Source organism: Castanea sativa, chromosome 10 (assembly GCF_040712315.1).
Source record: "Castanea sativa cultivar Marrone di Chiusa Pesio chromosome 10, ASM4071231v1".
NCBI classification, from domain to species: Eukaryota; Viridiplantae; Streptophyta; class Magnoliopsida; order Fagales; family Fagaceae; genus Castanea; species Castanea sativa.
Window position 1 is genome coordinate 10,010,071 of NC_134022.1, and position 24,309 is coordinate 10,034,379.

The following is a 24,309-nucleotide window of genomic DNA, read 5'->3' on the forward strand; positions in this document are numbered from 1 at the left end:
AATAATAGTAAAAATAAATAATAGGAATACAATTTTCATTTTGTAGTGGAGTCGAAACTGAGGCTAACTTTACCTCTTATCTTACGCAAGCTTAATGCCATGTCATATATAGGACAAAACCAGAACTTTCGTTGGTAAAAAATAATAATAATAAAAATAAAAAATAAAAAAACCAATCTTAAAACTCAGTCAGTGTTGCTTTCCTCACCCAACGTGGCAATTGAAAAACTGACTTTCACAACTGTTTCCCTCACCGCCTTTCACACTTTAACCTTCTTTTCCCACCAATCCCTCCACGTTATTTTCCATTCCTTTCCCTCTGTCCTCTATCTCTCTCTCTCTCTCTCTCAGAGTTTGTTGAGCCAAAAAGGTGGAGTAGAACCCAGGCCATCCTCTCATCCAAGCAAAACTCTAGCCTTGGGTTAGGGTTTCCTCAATCCCAAACCCCTCTCAAAATTTCAATTCTCAAATCCTCCCAATCCTCACCGTCCGATCGATCCAATTTTCGCAAAATATGGTGATGATCTCCTTCAGAAACTTCGATTCCAGATCAAACTCCATCCCGATCCTCCGCTCTTCGATTCATTGTAGAAATTCCAGTTCCTGTCTACCACTTCAGTAAATTCTTCCACAAATTTAGAGAAAAAAGAAGAAGAAAATTTTAGGGTTTTTTTTTTGTTTTTTGTTTTTTTGTTTTTTAGGGTTATGGTGTGAAAAATTAAGGTGATGTGAATTGTAATTATGTTGTGAGGTAATTAGGTTTATTTCGTGTCAGAATTCGGTGTTTCAGTGATTGATTATTAGTGTGTGTGTGTGTGTGTGTGTGTGTGTGTGTGTTTTTGTGGATATTATTATGTATATTGAGGAATTGAAGGGGGGAGGGGAGGTGGGAAGTGGTGAAGAAGTGAATAGTAGGTGTGTTGGCGATAGTGATTTCGATTTAGGTGTCGATTTTGGGCGCAAAGGCGTTGTTGTTTCGGATACAAAGCGGGTTTTGATCGGGGCTGGGGCTCGCGCTCTATTCTACCCGACTTTGCTATACAATGTTGTTAGGAATAAGATTCAGACCGAGTTCAGGTGGTGGGATAGGGTCGCTGAGGTATAATTTTCTTGAATTTGTTTTTTCCTTATGGCTGTTTCTCTCTCTCTCTCTCTCTCTCTATATATATATATATATATATAATATCTGTGCTTGTTGATTGATTTTGGATGGTGTGTTGCAATGAGTTGCATTTTGTGAAGAATGTTATTTATTTATATTTTTTGTATGTGTTGTGAAGAATGTTATGAATGGTATATTTTTCATATTAGTGTTTGTTGATTGATTTTGGATGATATATAGGCTGCTTTCTGTGTTGACGATTTTGCTGTGGTTTATTTTAATTCGAATGAGTATGGGTTGCATTTTTTTTAGCTTTTTTTTTTTTTATGTGGGTATTTCTGTTTTTGTGAAAAAAATGTATAGCAATGGCCATAGGTTTTTAATACCAAATATTAAGGAAGATGAAATAGCTCAAAAGCCAGGAATTTTGTTGGTGTTTTCTTTTTATAAAGATCTACAATGGGATATTGGGCTGATTATTACAGCCAACTCATTCCACTATGATATGCAAAATATACTTTTTCCTTTTGATTCCATTGCAAAATCTGTCTCCCCCCTTACTCATTTGAAATTGATTGACATTTTATATGAGCAGAAATGGGGACCACATATCACAAATCTTTTTTTAGGAAGTGGAAAGTAGAGAAGCAAGTATAACAACAGCCACAATAACAGAAAAGCCTTAGCGGATTAGCCCCAATTATTTTGCGGTCTGTTATTGATCCTTAACAGATTAGTTTGAGTTGGTCACATGTATTGTTTTCTTCCATTCTATTCTACTTGAAGTTGTACTCATTGTTACTTTGTTAATTGACATGTCCTTTTTTATATTATTAATACTAATTTAATTTTAGTCTTCCTCTTCTTCTTTTTTTCGCTTCCTCAACTTGAATCAATCCACTCTTTCTTGCCACTAACAGTGCATTAATCACTCTCTTTTGAACATGACCAAACCATCTCTAGTGACTCTCCCTTATCTTTTCATGAATAGGGCCGCCCCCATCTTTAATCAAGTATAGTTGAAAGAAAATGGAAACTCCTTAATTGTTATGATTTATTATTTGTACTATTCATTATGATAATCTTTTGTGGTCTCTATCAGGATATATTATTGCACTGCACTTCATATGGCAGCTTATTTCTTGTTGTTTCCCCTAAATTATTGATCAGTTAAAATTGTTTCATTTTTTTATCCGTGTTACTTGATATTCATGGAATTTCTTGTGTGAGCTGTGCAGTTTATTGAATTTTTCATTCCTATACATTGTATATATTCTTTTCCCTTAAAAAAAAATTCTCCCAAGTACTGTGCTGATTAATTCTGTTTTCCACAGTCCTTTATTGCAAATTTAAATTCTATAGCTTCTGCTAGCTGCTTTTAACTACTTTTCTCTTTTTATCTGTTAGTAATGGGAAATAGATTCATGTTTTTGTTAATGATATAAACATTTTTTTAGGCTTACAAGTTTCATATGCATTTGTTTCACTGGTGACTATTTTTTGGGTATCTGTGGTTTTTATTTATTTTTATTTGAGAGTAGTACTTATTTGTTAGAAACCAGATCTAATGCTCCTATTTTCAGTTTATACTGTTAGGTGCTGTTCCATTCCCTACTGATGTTCCCCGCTTAAAGGAGCTTGGTGTTTGCGGAGTGGTCACACTAAATGAGCCCTATGAGACTCTGGTTCCAAGATCTCTATATTATGTGAGTGTTCTATCCTTGGTCAGTATGCAGCTGGATACCTTTTCTTAAATTTTAAATGTTAAAATTCTAAAATGTTTTTAGAATTTAACACCAAGGGGTAGCATAATTGGCTGGGGACCATTCCTCACAAAGGAGAGGTCACTAGATTGAATCTCCCCTTGGGGCCTAAATGTACTTATCAACTCTTCTAGGCTTAATGTTTAATCTATTTATTTATTTTAATGTTTATATATATATATATATATAAATTTTTTTAATCAATGATGAAACTCTCTGGCTGGTATGAGCATTAGATACTTCTGTACTCTTTAATGCCTTCATTAAAAGGGCAAAAGAGGCTGATTCAGTTTTGTACTTCTGTATACTTGATGAGAGTCATCATAATTCTTGTTTAACTAACTATATTTTGTTTAAATGTGAACGTAAAATCTGTGGAAGTGAAATAATTTGGTTTCTCATGTCTGTGTTGCTTCTGGAAGAATCTAAAGCTGTATGAAAATAATCTTAAGACGGGTTAGTGAATATTTAAGAGCCATTTGTTCTCTAATTTAATGGCATATCCACTCTCCTAGTAAACAACATTTGGTGGATGAGGTCACCAATATAATCCAGCGTGATTCTTAATACTCTTTTCAAGTATTCAATATTAAAGGGAAAAATATTTTCTCTTTCAATTAAAGAAGATCCTGTTCAATAAAGCATTTTTCTACTTAAATAAAATTGGTTATCTTTTGACATTTTTCCTTAGGGGCTTAACATATAGTCAACAAATTTAATTTTTCCACCTTGAATATATGATCTGGTAACTATTGTGGTGGGATGCTGATCATTTATGTTTTCCTCAGCATAAGTCTCTCTTTGATGTGTTTGATAATCATTTATGTTTTCCTAGGCACATCTGTAAACTTCCATCCTAGGCTTTCATCCTAATTCGAGGATGTTTATGAAGTTCCTCTATATAATTTACAATCTAATTTATTAAAATTGTTGCAGGCTCATGGTATTGACCATCTGGTGATACCAACAAGAGACTACTGCTTTGCCCCATCACTTAATGATATATGCCATGCTGTAAACTTCATACATGGTAAGCATTCTTTGCACCATCCTTTTCCTGCTTCGGATTATGTAGAACAATGCCAGCTTTTTTATCATTTGGCAGAAATTTGTCTCCAAATGTCAGGAATGTGGCTATTTAATTCTCAATATATAAATAAAATAAACCTTAAATTTCCTTCCAGGAGATGTTTCCTATGAATATCTGAGCTTTCTCATGTCATTATCTTGCAGAAAATGCGTCTTGTGGAAGAACTACATATGTTCACTGCAAAGCTGGACGGGGACGCAGCACTACTGTTGTAATATGCTACCTGGTCAGTTCCCCGCCAAAGAAAAATTATTTAGCTAATCTATTGAAACTTTTCCTCATAACCTGAGGTTCAATTTTATTTTATAGGTGCAACACAAGCAGATGACACCTGATGCTGCATATGACTATGTGAGATCAATCCGGCCGAGGGTGCTTTTAGCATCCTCCCAGTGGCAGGTATTTATTTAACTTTTGGTGAAGGTTTTGCATCTGATGTCTGGGTCATTATCTGAGAATTGACTTTTGAAACTCGGGAATTCTTGTTTTTTCTTTGGATAGAAGGACTGCTAAATTTCCATTTTACTATGTGTTTGGCCACACATAGTAACTGAACCATGTTATAGTTAAGCTTCATTTAGGTTTATCATTTAAGAGATGCTTTCAGGCAGTATGGTTGGTGTGGGTCCCACTTAAAAAAAACTTGTTAGTCTAGATGTTTTCAAAAAACGCAACTTAAAAATGGTGACTCTTTTTTACTTGCAAACACCAAAACAGAACATCTTGTAGATGTTTTCAAGATTAGTTTTGTAGTTTTTACAAAAGCAGTGGCAATTTTAAAAATAAAAGCCGTCATACCTTCAAATTGCATCGGACAGGGCTTTTTCTTTTCTTCACCTAGATCTATTCTCATCATTTTCTTCATTATATGTCTCTCTTTGCAAAATTCCGTCGCTTGCCATTGCACATTGCTTGCCCCCCCTTTCCACCTCTTTCTCTTCCCAGAATTGATCAACAGGTCTTGACTCAAATGTATCCAACCCATTTGCCATTTTGCGATTTGGGGTCGAATCAGTCGCAACCTGTGCAAATTGAACTGCACAGCAGTATTTCTTCATTTTTTATTATTATTTATTATTTTTCTGATTCTTGCAATGTTTTGTGGAAAAAAATTGGGTGGATGATGTGCTTGTTGGAGGCATTTTTTTCCTGCAATTTTTGTTGGTAATTGTTGTTGGTTTGAGTGTGAGGAAGGATTTGCTTTGTGTTGTTGTGTGTAGAAGGTTTGGGTCTGCGAGGAGGGATTTGCTGTGTGAGTAAGGACATGAAATAAAGTTTTAAGAAAATTTAGTCAAACAGGTTTTTTCTTTTTTTGCATATTAAAATCCAATTTTTAATAACTTAAACCAAGCAGGGCTTTCTGCCACTGTAGTACATTTCCAGTGTACTTGGTTTGCATTTTTTTTTTTAATAAAGATCTTACGTTATATATCAATATATGTATGTATGTATGTTTTGGAAAAAATATTTTCAAAACCAGTTTTCATCCCTTTTTGAAAACATATTTTAAAATTGGTGAACTAATTTTGTTTGGACTGTAGGTCTCAAGGATTTGAATTACCAAAATGTTTCTTTTCACCAAATGATATTCTTTATTTCTGGGCTATGAATTAATGACTTTCATTTTTTTTTTTTTTTTGTGTGTATTGCTGCCATTTAATCCATATTTAGGTGGGGGAAATAATTATTGTTTTTCTAAGCAACTCTTTGTTTGTTGTAATTACAGGCTGTCCTGCAATACTATCATCTTATTGTGAAAAAAGCTTTTATCTACAGCCACATGACTGATCTAATAATGAAAGCCCCAAGATCAGCAGCTTCACAAGATCTTATTGCATTTGATGATGGATCCGTGGTTGTTGTAACTGAATCCGATCTTGAAGGGTATGACTCAAGTCTTGATTCAGGTGCTGTGGGAAGTGAGATATGGGCAGATTTAAGTGTGATCTACCGGGTTCGAGTTGCCGGTCAGGCGGCTCTGGCAAGGATCTCATGCATGTGGGTCGGCTGCCGTGCACAAGGGAGGATTTCAGGGGAAAAGTTGCGCAGCGAGAGTAGCTGCTCAATCGGTGCTGGTCATCTGGGAGGAATTAGCGTGGACATCCAAGTCTACTGAGACGAACTTCCGAAATTGCATAGAAGATGTTTGATAAAGTTTTCTGTCCTCTTTAACATTTCCCTTTGCGTACAGAAAAAGGCAAATAATGTTTTTACTTTAGGCAGTTCTGAAACTCTGGTTTTTCTCCCATGTAAATTGAGTTAACTTTTCTCTTGAATGAAAAATGTAAGAAAGTTGAGCATTATGAGCCGAATAAATAAATGATGATATAATGGAAGATTGCACCAATGTAATCATCAGAAGGTCCCTACCGTTTTAGGAGCGCTGTGAACCACAAAATCACAAATTACTCGAGTCTCCTCACACATGATTAAGTGCCTCCAAAAAATTCACTTACACTGACTGGGAGTGCAACCAGGAATAGGAACAAGAACAGGTGTCCCAAAAATGCTTATTATCAGTATGAGCATATTTCCCGAAAATCTTATGCAAAGATGCAATATCTCTCTCTCGTGAAAACAAAAAACAAAATCATCGTATTTTGAATTGTTATTGATTTTGTCAGCTCTGGAATCTGACATATACAATTCAAAAAGTGTTAGCTTGCGTTTGGCGCACGGCCAAAAGCTTCTCTATAATCTCCGTTGGCCGACCTTTCTCACTGAATCTACAAATAATCTGAATCAGACGTATAGACGTAACAATTCGGCGGCACGTTGTTAAAGTTTCATACGGAAATCAAAATATAAATTAAAACTTGAAGTACTAAATTGAAAACATATCAGAGTATATAATTTATAGCTTAGCCTAAAATAATTTTACTCCACTATTATTTCTAGCGTGGGTTTTTTATTATATATATTTTTTTCCTTCTGCTAAATGGCGTCGTTCTTGCCTCTTGGGTTGGCAGCAGTGGATTTTAATTTGATGTAAAACGGTGATGTTTTGGGATGGCTGATGTCGCAAAAAATTACACATCAGATGGCTTGAGTGTGTGTTTCGGGTGCTAGTGTGTCACTTGACGCTCATGTAAGTAATTCTACTAACAAAAGAGCTGCTTTTGCTAATGGATGAAACTTCAGATTATAAAATCTAAATTTTCAAACTTTAGGGTGTAAAATTTAAATAACCACAAACTTTAAGAGTGTACTTCAGAATTTACCCTAAAAATTACATAATCCTACAATGCACTCAAATTTACACCTCTTGAGTAGTTAACTTTTATTATTTATATATATATATTTATATTTTTTTTTGCTGAATTGAGTTGTTAACCTTTAATAGGAGTGTACACCAAAAACTTATTAGTGTCTTGGTTTAATGATAAAGAGCGATCATCAAGAGCGGGCGTTATAAGTTAAAACTCTAAAAAAAAACATTTAATAAGAGCAAAATTACACCCACATTAATAAGTTATCCACATTAACAAGTCTTGAGTCACAATTTTTTTTATAATTTTTTTTATAATTGTTGAGATGACGAGTTGTAAATGGTAGACAATAAAGTAATACCAATGATAACTAGATAAAAATCAATAACAATTTGACAACTCAACAATTATGAAGTTTGTTTTGAAAGGTATTGTGTATGTAGTATTGCTCCTTTCATATAGTTCTACCACAAATACTATTGACGTAGGAATCTCTAGTTGGGTTACTTGTCCAAAAAGACTACAGTCGAAGGTCTTCTGACCCTGTAAACATGAAAAATGAAACTAATTGACGGTATTGGTGTGGTACCGGCTTAAAAGTTTCCAATGCTTGAGTAAGGATTCCTTAAAGAAAGCACTTCTAGAATTGTTGATTGTATTGAGTACCTTTGCCAGTGAGGGTGGGTAGGCTTTGTATATGAATGACCGTTGGAAGTTATTTATCTCTCCACATTATTGGGATAATTATGGTCTTGTCTGTAATGTGTGCTAGTTTGATCACTTTGATGGATCCTAATGACCATTGAGTAACCCACTATAGCATTAAATGTTTGTCAGTTACATCCTTTCTTTCTTTCTTTTTTCTTTTTCTTGAGAAGAACGTCCTTACTTAATATAGGTTTTAATGCTGGGTATCTGAGGGCAGAAAATCGTCCATATCTTTAGAGACCTTATTTTCCAATATTCATTAGACATTTTTTATAATGCACCAAAGATAACTTGGCACGTTAGTCACAAGTGAAATTATGTGTGATCTCAAACTTATTTTAAGAATTCCAAAATAATTAATAAAGCACAAGTTAATATGTAATTGTGTTAATAGAGTCATATCTCATATATTAGATATATACATGTCATAGCGTAGAACAAATAAATAAAACTACTTTTAATACCTCTTTCTTCCCCTTGGATTGACCAAAGGAAAAAAGAAAACCAATACTAGAGAGAGAGAGAGAGCCTTGGCTCATATTTTAAAAAGTAAATGGTTTAGTAATGGATGAATAAATTCCTTCTGTCTTCCTACTCACTAAAGGATTAAGTTCAACTGTTCAAGGCATATTAATCACAACCACAAACCATTAAAATATATCTAATATATGCTACTCACTCACTCCTTGATGCTCTTATAGAATGGGTGTGGAACAAAAGTAATAATAAGTGCGTTTTTACAACGATGTTAGAGAAGCCCAACCAATAGACCATTGTCATTAACTATAATTAAGATGGCCTTATGAGTACGCAGGTAATTTCCTTTTCATAGTTTCTTTTAGTTAGAAAGGTATACCAAAATCTTCTCAAAAAAAAAAAAAAAAAAAAAAAAGTAAACCAAAATCTAACTTGTTAATTTTGAAACATTTAAAAGTGTGGGAATCAGATCCATTGGCTACAAATCTTTCTTACATACTTTCGGCCACAAATGATAGAAAAGAAGGATGCCTTATCAATTCATCATCTTATGAGGATTGTCCTCTTAATTTGCCTTTTACTTCCTTTCCCTACTCCCAAACAGTCCGTTTAACACCTATGATTAATGGAGTGACTCAACAAAGGCATGAGAAAGTGGTATCACTCGTAACAATAATACCAAATTATCGCTGTAAAATCCCAATGAGAGAATGTCATATAATTTAAATTTATACTCCTTTACCATTATGGTTCATGTGGGAGTTGGTTAGGAGATAATCAAGCCTTAAACCGAATTAGATCGAGCTATGCAGTCATCTTAGTTAACTTTGGTTGTTGACTTGCAAATCCTTCCCTTTAAGTTATTTTCAAAATCAATTCATGTCTAGCTCCCTTCATATAAACAATTATTGTGCCCTACAACAAACCATCACATTAATTACAATCAAGAAACGTCCCACATACCGGTCTACTAACCTTTCTACATAGTTCATTCATTGGGTTGTTATACGAGTGATTTGGTATAATTAATGTTAAAAGAGAACTTTTTTTTCCTCTCTAAAAAAAAGATACTTTTTTCAATGACCCTATGCATTCTTCTTTGCATGTTCAAAATTTAAGCATTAATGGAGGAGTGAGTCACCATTCACCAACAAACGCATTGCACTGCATGGATGATTCTCAAGAAAACTTTTTCTTTTATATTAATTAAAAAGAAAGGTAGCTATGTGTTAAATGATATCCTATAAATGTACAAATTTTCAGGATAAGCAAAGTGCACTAGAGGAACCTTATCATATTTCGAACTATAAACACAAATACTTTTGAGTTATCCATCGTGCTTTTTACGTGGGATTGAAGTCAGTCCACCGTGTTCTGATAGCGATTATCGAATATGTGTCGGAATTGTAGTGTTTGTTTTGGTGGAAATATATTTTCATTGGCGAAGGTTTAGATTCGGATCAGATCTCAGCGTTAGTATAACCAAATTAATTTGGGAAGGGGCGTCCCGGCCACAATAGAATTTTCTCGAGCTAATTACAAAGAAATTAAAATTGATGTAAATATATATATATATATATATATATATATATATATATATATATATATATATATATATATGGATAATTTGATGGTTACAAGATAAAAGATTAAAATTCTGATTTTTTTTTAAATACCAAAAGGTACTAATTAATCTACAAAACTCTTAACAATGTAAATACAGTTGCAATGCTTGAAAAACATGAGCCAATTATAAAAAAATTACAAAAGAAATCAATAAAAAATGGAGCTCGTAATTCATTTGCATTGATTGAACAACTTTGAAACAGTGAAATTCAAGAATAAACTCAATCGAATTTTTGTTGAATATAAGAGTTGAATCTAAATTTCACTACTCCATTAAGGTACAACTATTCCCAAGGATAAATGAAATGGTTATTGAAGTTGTGATAACACACTCGATAAATAAACCCGTCCAATTTTTTTTTTTTGGTTTGGTTGGTACTAAACTAATAAGTAATGACCACTTGTACATGCAAGTTAGATTTGAGTTTATATAAAGAAATAAAGTAAGTTATCTAACAGTACATTTACATGGAAAAAGCTTCTAAGTGACAAAGGTACGAGCTTTGACATGACAAAACTTAGAGAAGAAGAAAGTGATAGCAAGAATATAAAAAAGGACACAAGCTATATGTGGAAAACCCTAAGAAAGGGATGAAAACCATGATTTGAGCAAAAATGGAATTTTCTTGCTTTATTCAGCTTTGTATTTTGTGGGAAGAAGAGGTAACTCTTATACAATAAGGGTGTTCTTCCTTAGAGAGAGACCTTGTTTTCTACCTTCCTATCTTATCAACCTTCTACTCTCTTCTAAAAAAATCTACTTGGGTTCTTACCCTTAAAATACAGCTTCATGTTCCTCTTATAATCTAAGGTATATGACTGAGTACAAAGACAAATTTCAAGTCATCATTTCCTTATTTTTGACATTTTCATAGTTGTGGTATTATTTGGTAACTAGAAGAGAGAGAACGCGCTAATGTGGCACTGTGGCCTGTGGGTAGGTGGCTTTGCCACTACTTGGGAAACAAGCCTTAGACAATGAGAGGGACATCAAAAGTACTGTGAATGATACATGTGTCTCTGAAGTAAACCAACATGCATTCAACCAATAAGGGGTGTTCTCATAGTTGCTAACCTTGAAAAGTCACTTTCTCCATTTTTGTGAGTGCTTGAGTACTATGTCAAATGTATATCTTATTTCCTTCCCAAGGTAGTCACGCCTTTGGCACGGACCAAGAATATGATCTTTTAACCAACCCTTCGTCTTCTTTTGCTCATAGCCACTCCACGTGTAGGGTCCACATCCAACCACATATGCATTCTCCCATGCCTTGGTGGTGTAAGGTACACCACTTAATCACATTTTTCTTTTAATATTAAATAGAAATTCTACACTAATCTAATCATTTTTTTAGAAAAGAAGGTAGTTTTTAACATTTGACACTCCCTCCTAAATCTTAGACTTTCCCCTAATTATCAATTTTCACATGATATGTCAAGAATCTTATATAGCTCAACTAATTTGCATCTCTTAAAGTTTGGATAAATTTCACAAACTTACCCTAAGGTTTGGACTATTACCAATCAAGTTCATAACATTTAAAAACTGACCACCTCAGTTCCTAACCCCAAAATGCCTTGTGAAATTTATGCTTAAAGTTTTCAATGAAGACATTCAACTTCATATGCCTTCACCCTAACCATTGATGTATATAAAAAAAAATCCACATGACATTTATTTTCATGATAATATATCAGGTTATTTTCATTTCATAAACAATGAGGTTATTTTAGCATCAGCCAATTCCATACATAAGCTCACAAATTATTTTTTTTCATTTCCTCACATCTTGCACCCCACCTATGACAAGAAGGAATTCAGAATAGGACAAGGCCACGAGCTTCTTCTTTTTTTTTTGGCCGTGAAAAGGTCAAGGTGCAACAAAATGCAACACCAACACCACCAGATATGCCAAAGGAACTTTGTTGCTTAGAGTTTTGAGCTACCCTTTACATAGATTCCCAGACTTCCAGTCAGTCTTTGTTAGTGTTTGGAATTTCTTCAACTCTATCTCTAAAACATAGAAAATACAAACCGAATGATTTTGGGCACACATCCTGTCGATTTTGGCATTTCTTCTTCTTTCTACAGAAAAGAGAATATGATTATTCAAAAATAAATAAGAGCTGGCAAGTGCAAGGTATAGAATTTGCTAGAAAGCAAAATACCTTGCCTCTTGTCGTGGACCATGGGTATAATAAGCCCATGTTTGCTTGCATGATTCTATTTTAATAAGAATATAATAAACCTAGACCTTTCTTAGTCAGCAAATTTTTGGATCAGATTGTTTTGATCTTCCAATTATGCTTGATGTAGAAATCACTAAGATCATGGTACTCTCTTTATTCCTTTTCCATCAATTGTAAAAAGAAAAATATTAAATTAATCAAATCCATGTCACCACTGCGTGGCCCTTAAGAGCATCTAAATTCTAAAATCACCACAAATATGGGAATTGAAGAACAGAGAAAGAAAGAAAACTATAAAAATAAAATAAAATGAAATCAATTTAAAAAAGTTTTCCTTCCAAAGTCGTAAAATATGAAAATACTCTTCTTTTTATTTTAATCCTTTTGAATTTTTAATAACCTCCACAAAAAGCTAGCGTAGGCAGCCCAAAAGAAGAATCCTGACCACATCCACGCAACCTATTTGCCCCTTGCATTTTCCAAGATGTCCCAAATTCCCAATTTAGATTCTCTTGCATTTTGCCATTTTCTGAACAAAATCCTTTCAATTTACAATTCTATTTCATGGTGAAAATGTTTTTAGTGAATCATTTTGTTATGTGAATTTAGAGGTTAGATCTTGTTGCGATAACAAGTGTCTTCTATTAAAAGAGAGTTGTAGGTTTTTGGGTCCACAAATTAGTCTTTACAAAAAAAAAAAAAAAACTTTAGAGTTAGACTTATTATCAATCATCTCTCTTAAACTCTTGTGTAACGTTATAATACAATAAAGTGTAAGTTCATTTGAGGAAGCGCAAGACTAGTTGTGAAAAGTGAAAACAAGAGGTTTGAAATTTTTGCCTCCAGTCACATCTTCCAGGAATCTCAGATTCTTAGTTAGGATTAGTAGTCCAGGTTGTTCACCATTTAGGTTTAGCACAAAGCCACAAGCTCCTCCCAAAAAGAGAAAAAGAAAATGGGAGAAAAGAAAAGCACCTTGTGCAAATTGAGCATAAAGGAAAGGCCATATATGTCATTTGTAAGAGCCGCTAAAAGCAAGCAAAGCTTGAAATTTGCTCACATCTCCCAGAAACTTTGATCCTCCACTTTCTTCGCTTTTCCTTAACCCCTAAGTTTCCTCCTCCTCCTCCTTCTTCTTCTTCTTCTTCTTCTTCTTTATTCTCTAACACAAAGAGCATCCAAAACGAAAGCTTTTATATGTGTTCTTCAATGGCAGATACAGAACCTAACAACATGATCAAACACCAAAAGCTAGTTACAGAGCAAAACCAAACAAACCCAAGTAAGTATTATTCACAGTTTCTATACAAAGCACTCATAGTTACAGTTTTCTTAGTCATTCTTCCTCTGTTTCCTTCCCAAGCCCCTGAATTCATAAACCAAACTGTATTCACCAGAAGCTGGGAGCTTCTACACCTTGTTTTTGTCGGTATAGCCGTTTCTTACGGGCTATTTAGCCGGCGAAACGACGAAACAGAGAAAGATTTTAACAACTCTAAATTCGATAATGCGCATTCGTATGTGTCTAGATTCCTTCAGGTATCATCGGTTTTTGATGATGAGGCCGAAATTCCATCTGGGTCGGATGAGAACAAGGTTCAAACATGGAGTAGTCAGTACCATAGGAATGATCCAATGGTGGTTGTAGCTCAAGAGAACTCTGTTCTTGATGAACAGAGAAGTACAAGTTCAATAATCGGCGAAAAGCCACTGCTTTTGCCTGTTAGGAGCTTAAAATCACGTGTGCCCGACCCAGGTGTCGTTGAATCTGTTAATGAATTTGAATCTAGTGGCTCCTCTGGAGGTTCAATTAGCAGGTCTAATTCAAAACTGAGTTCGAAAAGGTTTTCGGGCAATTCGAATAATAGAAGTAGAAACGGGGAATCAGGAGGCTCAACTCATGTAGACTTGGAGGATGAAATGATGGAAAATGATGTGCTTCCTTCGCCTATTCCATGGCGATCAAGGTCTGGAAGAATGGAAATGACAGAAGAAGTTGATAGTCCTCCCTTGTATACTCCGCCTCCTTCAATGGAGGAATCGGAATTTAATCGACTTGAGTCTCGGTCTTCAAGGTCCCAAATCTCTCGCTCATCGCGAACCAATTCCAGTACTTCTTCACCAAAGCTGTCTCCTTCAACATCACTTTCTTCGCCAAGGAAGATATCTCCTTCGCCTTCTATGTCAGCAGAATCACAAGCCAAGAACGCAGAGGATTCGGTGAAGAAGAAAAACTTTTACAAGTCTTCTCCCCCTCCTCCACCTCCACCTCCACCTCCACCGCCCCCACCAATGATTCCTAAAGCATCTTCGATGAAGCTGTATTCTAGTTCGGTTAATGAGGAGTTTCAATTGGAGAAGGATGTGAGGCGAAGCTTCACGAGTGTGCCAAAGGACTTGAATGGAAGCAGAGGTGAAAAATTGATGAGCAGAGTGAATTCAGGAGTGGAATCGATACCTAGAAGCCAGGTTGATGGTTTGTCAATGGGAAAGTCAGTCAGAGCAACAAGAGCTGGTGAAGCAGTGGCAGGGGCCTGGAAAGTTGGAGATTTCGGAGAAGATGCAATGAATGGAAATTTGGAGACATGGCCAATGGAAGCTCAGCCAAATTTTGTGGAAAAATCAGGAAGAAAGACTACGGGATTTGATCAAACTTCATTCAGGACTGAGAAATTGAGCCGTGAAAGCGGACCCGTGATGTCAAAACCAACTTACATGGAGTTTGAAGAGGTAGAGAAAGAAGATTTTGTTGACACGGTGACCATGGTATCTGATGAAGACACGGAAAGTGAGGATGATGATGTTAGAGAAAGTTTTATCAAAACTGGTATTGGAGGAAGTTCAAGCAGTGGAGCAAGTTCAAACAATGAGAAAGTTGCTTCAAGCAGTGTCAATGATGGAGGACCTGACGTGGATAAGAAGGCTGACGAGTTCATTGCCAAATTCAGAGAGCAAATTAGGCTTCAGAGAATTGAGTCCATCAAGAGATCAAGCGGGCAATTGAAGAGAAAGTCTTTGAGGTAAAATTGAAGATCCTTCATTCCCCAAGAGTTCAATAGGATGGATTCAAATCAGGGGTTAAAAAACTTCCCTTCTTTTTTTCCCTTTGTTTTATGTTTCTTTTCTGGGTATGGTAATGGTATACAGAGATTTGCATGGTTTACATTTGTGTAATGGCCAATTGCACCGGAATTGTTGATGATCATTAAACTTGCATCTTCTCGATTATGTTTTTTCTTTTTTGGCCAGACTTAATTATGGTTTTCATTTCTGCATTGTTGTAATTAAAATGACATCCTTCTCACTATATGTCATGCCCTATTTTTTTTCGGGGTAAATTTATGTATTTGGATGGAAGTTAACAGTGCAGCATTATAAAGCTCTGATTGTTTCAGTTACCACTTACCGACGATTTCCAGAATCTCTTCTGAACAAATACAATTTCCTTTTCAGTTCATTGTTTGAAGTCATTTTAATATATCATTCAATTGATAAACGCAAACCAAGTACCTTTTTTTCACGAGATCTTTATTTTTGTTCTCTAGAGATGCTATAAATTTATTTTCTCAAATCCAATTCTATTCCTGAGAACCCAACATTAACCATTTTACAATTTCTTAGATCATATCCAGGTGGTAGATGTTGGAGCAATTAACATGAACCTTGGAAAGCAATACTGTGAATTATCATTTTACTTAAAGTCTAGCCCTTTTCTCTGGTAAAGTCGGTGCATCATGTATTGTCATACTTATAAAACTATCACTCATACGACATCATTTTACTAGATTTGTTAGCAGCTTTGTAGAAATTAACTGTCAAGTTAGGTTTGCATTATATTTTTATACATAACAGTGGAGATGTTATGTAAGAAAGCATAATGTTCTATCATACAATGCATTCATTAAGATTTTTTATTTTTTTAGGCTTCCATCTCAACAAAGTTTGCATTTATAGTAAAGTGTTAGTTCATTGAATTAGCCAATGGAGTAAATAATATATATATATATATATATATATATATATATATATATATATATATATATATTATCTAATTATTTATATTAAAGGATTTTATATTATTATATTTATAAATTTTACGTAAGAAACTTTTTTTTTTTGGAATAATAATAATAATAGATTTAGAATATGGCATCCCTCCTCATATTTAGTTGCTTTGACAACAACTGACATAAAAGCCATGAAAAATTTAATATTTTTTAATTTACTAAAATTAATTTTAACAATTTAGTGACATGTAATTGTAGTCGTGTGTGGAACTAACATTGTAGTTGCCGTATTTATTTTATATGTAATTAAAAAGTAGTAATTGGATAAAGATAAATACATTTATTTTGTTATATAAATTATTCTAAGTGTTTCATTGATTATTTAAGTATAATGAAATTTGATATCATTTTTCTAAAATTTATATGAGAAACAACTTGTTTGAAATATGATAGTTTTGCTCAAAACAATATATGCATTCTTAAGTAGTCATGAAATATGTCTATCTATATATCATTCAATTTTAAATCTGTAGAGACATATAGCATGATTAAATCACTACACCACTCTTCTTGTCTTTTGATTTTAGCTATAAAAAGAACTCGAAATATTACAATCTTTTATAAGGAAAATTAATGAAATATTGGAGAATACTATTTTTTGAGAAGAAATATTGGAGGAAACTAATAATATGTTAATGATTTTTTTTCAATACAATTTCAAAATTTACCGCACATCATGCAAGAATTCAGTTAATTAGTTTAATTACAGATTTTGTAACTTCTTTAGTTTTCTAACCTAGTAATATTTTCATATTGGATTATTAAACCTTGCAAAAACTATTTAGAACTTGGTAGTAGTTCTTATTATAGGTAGATTATTTTAAAATAATGTGAATCCATTGTATTTAGAATTATAAATAGATTGCAAAGCTGTTGTCATTTGAAAGGAAGTTTTGCAAAAACATGCTCAATGCAAATAATTTAATTTAGTATATTCTCGTCACATTCTCTTCCATTTCAAAATCTCAAATTTTAAATTTTGTCCCAAAAGTTTAATCCCGTAAATTTAATCATTTAACCACATAATTTAATAAGTGAGGTTCAACACGTGAAAAGAGCTTAATATAATAAATTTAATTATTTAACCACATAATCTAATAGATTAGACTATCCGGAACTGATGAGCTTCAAAACTTGAAAGTTGCTTTTTGAGAGTCAAGTGTAAAAAGACTGTAGCAAAATTTGTTGTTTTGCAGCAATGATTTTGAAACTTCTTCGGCAATACATATTAGAAAACCATATAAAACGTATCAATCAGATAAAAAAAGAATTAAGTTAGGGTAAGAACTGTGAGTTGTATATTGAAACAAGGTTTTGGCGTGAGTTGTTTATTGAAACAAGGTTGTTCAGCCCAAAATCTTCAAGTGAGAACTATTTTGGAAGACTGAACTATAGACGTTTCCAGACCCAAAGTTGAGTTCAATTAGACCCGTGACAAAAAATTTCACAGCCCAGCCATAGTTGTTTTACATTTCACAAGTTTAAGTGCTGTGGTTCTTTAGTTACAAAAGTCCTATTCAAACTTTCCTCAGCATGGTATTTTAATTGATATTGCCAAAAGGGTGATTTTCTTGGAGATAAGAATTTCTCAACCAACCTAGAACTGTAGATATACAACAACAACAACAACAACAAAAATCTACAAAAAATCTACAAAAAATAACAGTAACACAAGTAACTATGAAAAAATAAAATAAAAATAAAAAATTTAAAAGCTTCCCAAAAACTTAAACGAAAAGTGATCCTAGAGAGAAACTATGAGATTTCCAATAAAATGAAAATTGTATTATAAACGGCTTATATATTACAAAGAGAGTTTAGCTATTTATACAAATTAAAATAAGCTTGCAACCTCTGGAAACTTTAGCGTCAATATATGCTTAAAATGGTTAAATTTTTTATATCTTAATAACTTAAGTTTTTAGGATAATCACTAATTTATCATAGTATCAAAATAAGAGATCCTAAATTCGACCTTCATCTCCTTCACTCTACATCTTATTTAAAATCTCATGTGTTGAGTATCATCTATTAAAGTAGAGTTTGAGCCCACACATAAAAATAAGTGTTAGAAATATGTGATTAAATTTATCATATGCGAAATAGTACATAAGCGAACACTTCAAGCAAAATATATAGTTTTGTTCTTAATGGTGTTATTTTACTCCTGGACATCCAGTAATTCTAAATCTCACATCATGCTTTATAGCCAGCAGAAATCCCCTCCATATTTGGTTTTTTCCCTTACATATTATAGGATTTAGGTAAAGCTGTGCGTGACATATAATAGCTACCCAAGCAAGCTTGTTTACTATAGAGTATTGACTTCAATCTTTTCTAGTAAATTAGTAATTGACCAATTTAATTTAATATCCCAACCACCAACAACCCTATTTAACAAGATTCAATGCTTCGTATCATATTCTTTTCTTGAAACAAAGAGAGAGTCTCTGCTTTCTTGTCTACTACAAAACGTACACAATATATCTCCAACACAATCTCAATTTTCAAGTCTGTCTCTAGCCTGAGTTTGTCCTTTAGAATAAGATATAAAAGCATGTTTTGGAATTGCTTTAGGAAACCGACTTGTACAAATAAGCTTAAGGCGCTTTAAGTCTTGATAGCTTTCCAGGTTTCTATACTGGTCAAATTTAGATGGAACCCAACTCAAATGGTCTTATTGAGCTATGTACTTCAAATGGCACTGAATTACATCTGCCTCATCAGACGTTGCCTACCTTCCATTTCCACTCACCATTCTACAACGGCTTTTGTTAATGGGTGCCCTCATGCACCGGTTAAGGAGACTTGAAATGGTCCCATTTGTATTTAAAAATAGCATCAACTAATAAAATTATAGGAAATTTCTTGGAGGATTCTGCATTATAAAATTCTGCCTTAATCGTTTTAATGCAATTTGTACTTCATGATATATAATTACTATAGAGATATCATTTATCCAAAAACCTTAAACTATAAATTTGAGTCTAGCTAGGTTATATTAATCACTCTCTTGTTATTATTATTTCATGTGAAATTTTATTCACACGTGTATACCCAACATCTGCCATCAAAGAGAACTTCACTAGACCCCTCAAGTTCCAATTGCAAATTCTCAATCTCATTTTTTATGTTTCATTTCCACCAACCACAGCCTTTCATGTAAGCTTTTTACTTTTCTTATAAACTACTCAAGTTCAAAAAGGAAAAAAAATCAAACACATGGTATATCATAATTGGTAGAGTAAAAGGTAGACCCTCTTTATATAACATAAAATGGTAGGTACGACACCAATATGACACAGTACGACACAAATACAACACTAATACGACGCCTTTAATAACGTGTCCATGCATCCTAGGATTTCAGAGGTACATGTCAAAGAGTTGAGGCAATTCCCTCCATACCTTTGTTAAATAATTGGGAAGAGATGTGATTCTTTTATTATAAATAATTCGATAATCGGGAAAGATGAGATTTGCATTTTGAATGTCTTTCTTAGAAGCACCAAAATGTGCAATTGAGCAATAAGGCTCTTGGGAGGGGAGGGGTGATTTGAACCCTAATACTATTCTTATGAACTAGACCATTCAATCTCACTCAATTATTTCTCTATCATCGATCTACCATTGTCCTCTAGACTCCCATTCTACAAGCTCCCTGAGTAGTTTGCTTGTTTTGATGGACAATTATAAGTTTTTGGGCCTTTATGGGCTAGTTAGAGTTTTATACTAGGAAACAGAGTTGGGATGAGAAAAGAGTTAGTTTACGCCATAAAATGGAAGGTTTAATATTGTTGCTGGACTTCGCAGACTCAAGGACAACCAATATTACTTCCGTACACCTTTGGTGTCATGGTCACTCCACAAATATAAGTACTTGTGACGTGTAGAGGACAAGGGTCGAAGTTCAAGTATCCAAAAGGAAGCTTCACACACATATACACTTAAATTAAAATAAAGTAGAATTTTTATATTGTTTAAATAAATAAATAAAAAGGACAACCAACATTTAATGTCGATTGCATTGATGTAATAAAACATAAAACATGTTTTCAGGTGTATTTATTGTTGAAAATAAAGCAGAGAGAGAAAGATTTTTGTGCATGGGCTTGAGCCTTGCGAGTGAGTTTTGTCCTTGTGTTGTCAAATAAGTATTCAAATGGGTATATATGATGAAGATGTGGGCAAAAGCCCAACCTCTGTAGCAAAGTCATTGGGTTCTTGGCTTGGATCTTGCATTTTTTTTCTTACCCAATTTTAATGTTGTGTTGATGTGGCTCTAAATAATAAGCATTAAGCAGTTTCAGCTCTTCCTTTTGGCAATTTAGACAATTACCAAAGCCCCAATCGCAATCAACTCTCTCTCTCTCTCTCTCTCTCTCTCTCTCTCCCCCTCCCTTCCCCCCCCCCCCCCCAAACAAGTCATCATCAAACAACTCTTTTACGCTTAAACTTATTCTCATTGGTCACAAGTTTATTTCCTTTTTTTTTTTTGGTACAATATACTTTTATGATATTGATTTGACAAAAAAAAAAATTTATTGATTTTAAAGTGAATTTGTCGTTATTTACGAAGGTTAAGGTTGTTGAGTAATTTTATTATTAAAATTTTTACTAGCAATAAATGAAATGTATCCAAAAATATTAAGTAAAAATTTCATAAAGAAAGAAGGAAATACGTCATTTAAAGTTATCATTATAGGCCAAAAAATCGAATCAACACAATCCACAATATTATTAATTCATTATATATGTAAGTGCACAATTGCACCTGGACTCAAACATATACGTGGGTTCAGGCCCAATGAGCATTAAACAATTCAACTTGTAGAGTGTGGGTTCGCAATCTAATTCGATGGTGCTCGAAGCTTGATGAACGGGCCAAAATATTACAATATTTATGAACAATGGACAAATAGAGAAAAATGAACCTCCTCGAACATAGGCCGAGGACCCCTTTGTATATTATTTCTCTTTTTTGTTATAAAGGTTACAGCTTCTAGTCCTTATTAAGTTCCTTTTCAAAAAACCACCCCCCTTCCCCTTATATACTCCCCTTCCTTCTCCCTTTATCCACGTGTCACCCAAAATTTTTCTTCTACCAGCTTCTTGAAATCTTTAAATACTAGCCAAAAGGCTGAACTCCACTGTTCAGGGGTCACTTCCCCATTAATGCGACCAGGGAGATAGGTGCAAGGTCTTTAATGTGGAGACAACAGCCTTTTCCTGAGATATTTCTCTTACAACGAAATGTCTAGAGGGTATTTGGACTCCCTCCGTAACCTATAGTCTTTCCCGAACTCTGCCCTGATCTTTCTAGTGAACCTCCAATTAGTCACTGATCTGTCCGATGAGTGACTCTTCCTCGGATGAATCCTCGGACCCTCGGCTCGTGAGCAAACTCATGGCCCTAAAGGCCTTTAGTCAAGAACGAACTAGCGCCCACTGATAAAGCCCAAGGCCCAAATACCCACTTAGGTTCTTTCACTCCCCACAATAGCCCCTCAAAACTTTATTTTTCCCTATCCGAGGAGAAAAATGGAGTTTTGATCCAACCTGTACTTCCCCCACATGTTTCATACCTCACCACGTATGTGGAAATCGTTTCATTTCCCAGAAAATGCCATCTGGCGCTTCGAATTTCAAAAACGCGCGCATTTATGACCGCAAGTTACACCTTGTTTTCCACGTTCAACAATGAGATGAACATCTGACGGTCCATATTGCCCCCTGAAAATTTGGCGGGATGAACCCAATTTCGAGGCCGCTTTACGCACGTCATAACGCTTTGAAAATATGCGCCTTCATTTATTCCTTCAGGACTTAATCATATCAAAACATCAGTCATTGCCTTTTCTCTCAAGAAATCCGTGGAAACTCGCATAACTACGAACTAGTAAGTTCCTACTTTTTCTTTTACTCCTTTTTCCTCGGATTCTATCCTCGGCTCCCTTCCTAACCATTTTCCTTCTTAAAACTTCCCTTTCCTTTCTCATAGATGGGTAGATTTAAGTGTTTAGTTGACACCGCTGCTAGGATGGAAGGTTTTAGGGCCAAATACTAGATTCCCAGCGATGTAGGCTTGAGATACTGTCCGGTAGAGGCCGTAGGTAGTTCTAGGAATACGGGAGAGGTCATTATCCCTATGATTGCCTTCATAGAAGGTGGGATGACCCTCCCTATGAGAAGCGTAACTAGGGAATACCTTCGTAATCACCAGTTGTGCCCTGACCAGTGTGCCCCCAACGTATTTAGGGTCTTAGGAAGCGTCGACGCCCTAAATGAGCAGATGGGCTTGAATCTCACTTGGCATGATGTTGTCTTTATGTACGAATGCCACAAACTTAAGAACGTAGGTTATTATATTAAATCCCGGTCTAGTGTAGTTAGATTAATTTCATATTTGCCCAAGTCTAATAAAGGCATGAAGGACAACTACCTCATCGCCTCAGGCAACTGGCACGACGGCCCACACTGCCCAGTCGTATGGGGAGATCCAAGTGTGACTCCTTAGGATCTAATTTCCCAACCCCGTAATTCCATCTAAAAATCCTTAAATGCTTATTTACTTTCACAAACTGTGTAACTCCAATTTGTCATATGCATTACTAATCTGACCACATTTGCCTTTTTGGGTGTCTTTTTCCTCAGATAAGCAACTCGTGCACCCACGCCTGAGCCACTGCAACGTCGCTGACCTGAACCACATGCTGCGCTCAGAAGTTTTCGTGAGTGAAGATTTACAGCTGAGAGCGGCTCACCTAATACTAGGGTTCGACCCAATATCCTCGGACTTCCAGGAGATAGAGAACGCGATTATCGCGGGAGATAGGAGGCGCAAAAGAATAAACGTGGCAAGACCAAACTTTCTTGCTGACTATGACATCCCCGACGACCCCAACACCATTCTGTACACGCGTCCTATTGCGGCGATCCTTCTCTCGACACACTCTCAAGCAACTGCTATCCCGGAGGAGCAAGTGTCCTCTTCGCACACATTGGACGACGAGATAGATAAGTTTCAGCTCGAGGACGTCGAAAGACCCCGAGGAAACCAATTCGTCATGCTTTCTGACAAGGAAGAAGAGCCCACCGAGGCCTCCGGAGTTGCAGGGTTAGTTGTTGCCCATCCAAAAGACGATTTCGAGGAGGAGGACATGGACAAGCTTCAAGGCCTTCTAACTAAGAGAGGCGAGAAAGTTGCCCAGAAGAGGGCAGGAGGGTCCCAAGTTCTTCCATCTTTGCCACCTCCCCCTCCTCCAGCCGAACCCAAACTTCCAGCTGAGGAGCCTAAGAAGAAAAGAAAGGGGGAGGCCGAGGAGACTGGGGGCGAAAAACAAAAGAAGCCACGACAACAGCCACAGCCAGCTCAGCAGCAGAAGCTAGACAAGGGCAAAGGACGGGCTCGTTCAGTTGAGAGTGGGGAGATCAGAGACATGGCCGAAGAGCGCCGAGCACCGGCTACCTGGTCTCCTGACTTAAGACTGGACGGAGCACCAATTTCTTGCCAGTCCAGCATTAGGGCAGTCCAACAAGGCCACGCCCACCACCTGGCCGACGCGTTGGAACGCCCTCTTCTGCTACCCAAGGATATGGAAACCTTGGAAAAAATGAGCCAACCTCAGCTGTTCTTATCTTTAAAAAGGGAATTAGCCCTTGTAAGTTTAACTTTTTATGAATATTTCATTTTTCATAATATCGGATTATTAATGAGTGTTCTACTATATCTAATTCTCTAACACTTTGTCGTAGGCTGTTCAAGAAGTCTTTGTAGCCGAGAAATTTGTAGAGGACTCTCGGAAGAAGGCCAGAATGGAGGCTGACATTCGGATGGAGACTGAGAAGTCCCTAGGCCAGGCCCTCACAGAAAATGAGAAACTCACCTCTCAACTGGCTGATCTGAAAAGAGAAAGAGACGGTGCCGAGGCCAGCCTGAGAACTATAAGGACCCAAGTAGAAGGGCAGCGCAAGCTTCTCCATCAAAAGAATGATGAGCTCTCCCAGGCCCAGAAGGAACGCTCGGACTTGGAGAAGGAGCTCACACGAATGAAGGAGGAAGCCGGCACATTCAAGC

General features: G+C 35.5%; 2 protein-coding genes across 2 annotated transcripts; both read left to right on the plus strand.

Annotated features, from left to right (window-relative positions):
- Positions 1-301: 301 nt before the first annotated feature.
- On the plus strand, positions 302-6,258 carry LOC142613133 (phosphatidylglycerophosphate phosphatase PTPMT1). Its single transcript, XM_075785341.1, has 6 exons — positions 302-1,099; positions 2,686-2,808; positions 3,802-3,895; positions 4,099-4,181; positions 4,265-4,354; positions 5,682-6,258. Exons 1-6 carry the CDS (start codon positions 854-856, stop codon positions 6,069-6,071), a joined length of 1,026 nt encoding a protein of 341 aa, XP_075641456.1. The 5' UTR covers positions 302-853; the 3' UTR covers positions 6,072-6,258.
- A 6,738-nt stretch (positions 6,259-12,996) lies between these two features.
- LOC142611762 (uncharacterized) lies at positions 12,997-15,568 on the plus strand. Its single transcript, XM_075783890.1, has one exon. The coding sequence runs from the start codon at positions 13,363-13,365 to the stop codon at positions 15,187-15,189; it is 1,827 nt and encodes a 608-aa protein (XP_075640005.1). The 5' UTR covers positions 12,997-13,362; the 3' UTR covers positions 15,190-15,568.
- Positions 15,569-24,309: the final 8,741 nt, after the last annotated feature.

What these genes read in the sequence shown, in the direction of transcription:
- LOC142613133 (XM_075785341.1), top strand. Translation starts at nt 854, where the DNA reads ATGTATATTGAGGAATTGAAGGGGGGAGGGGAGGTGGGAAGTGGTGAA. An exon ending in GGTGGGATAGGGTCGCTGAG is followed by an intron (nt 1,100 to 2,685) that starts GTATAATTTTCT and finishes TCCTATTTTCAG; the next exon opens with TTTATACTGTTAGGTGCTGT. An exon ending in TAGCATCCTCCCAGTGGCAG is followed by an intron (nt 4,355 to 5,681) that starts GTATTTATTTAA and finishes TTGTAATTACAG; the next exon opens with GCTGTCCTGCAATACTATCA.
- LOC142611762 (XM_075783890.1), top strand. Translation starts at nt 13,363, where the DNA reads ATGTGTTCTTCAATGGCAGATACAGAACCTAACAACATGATCAAACAC.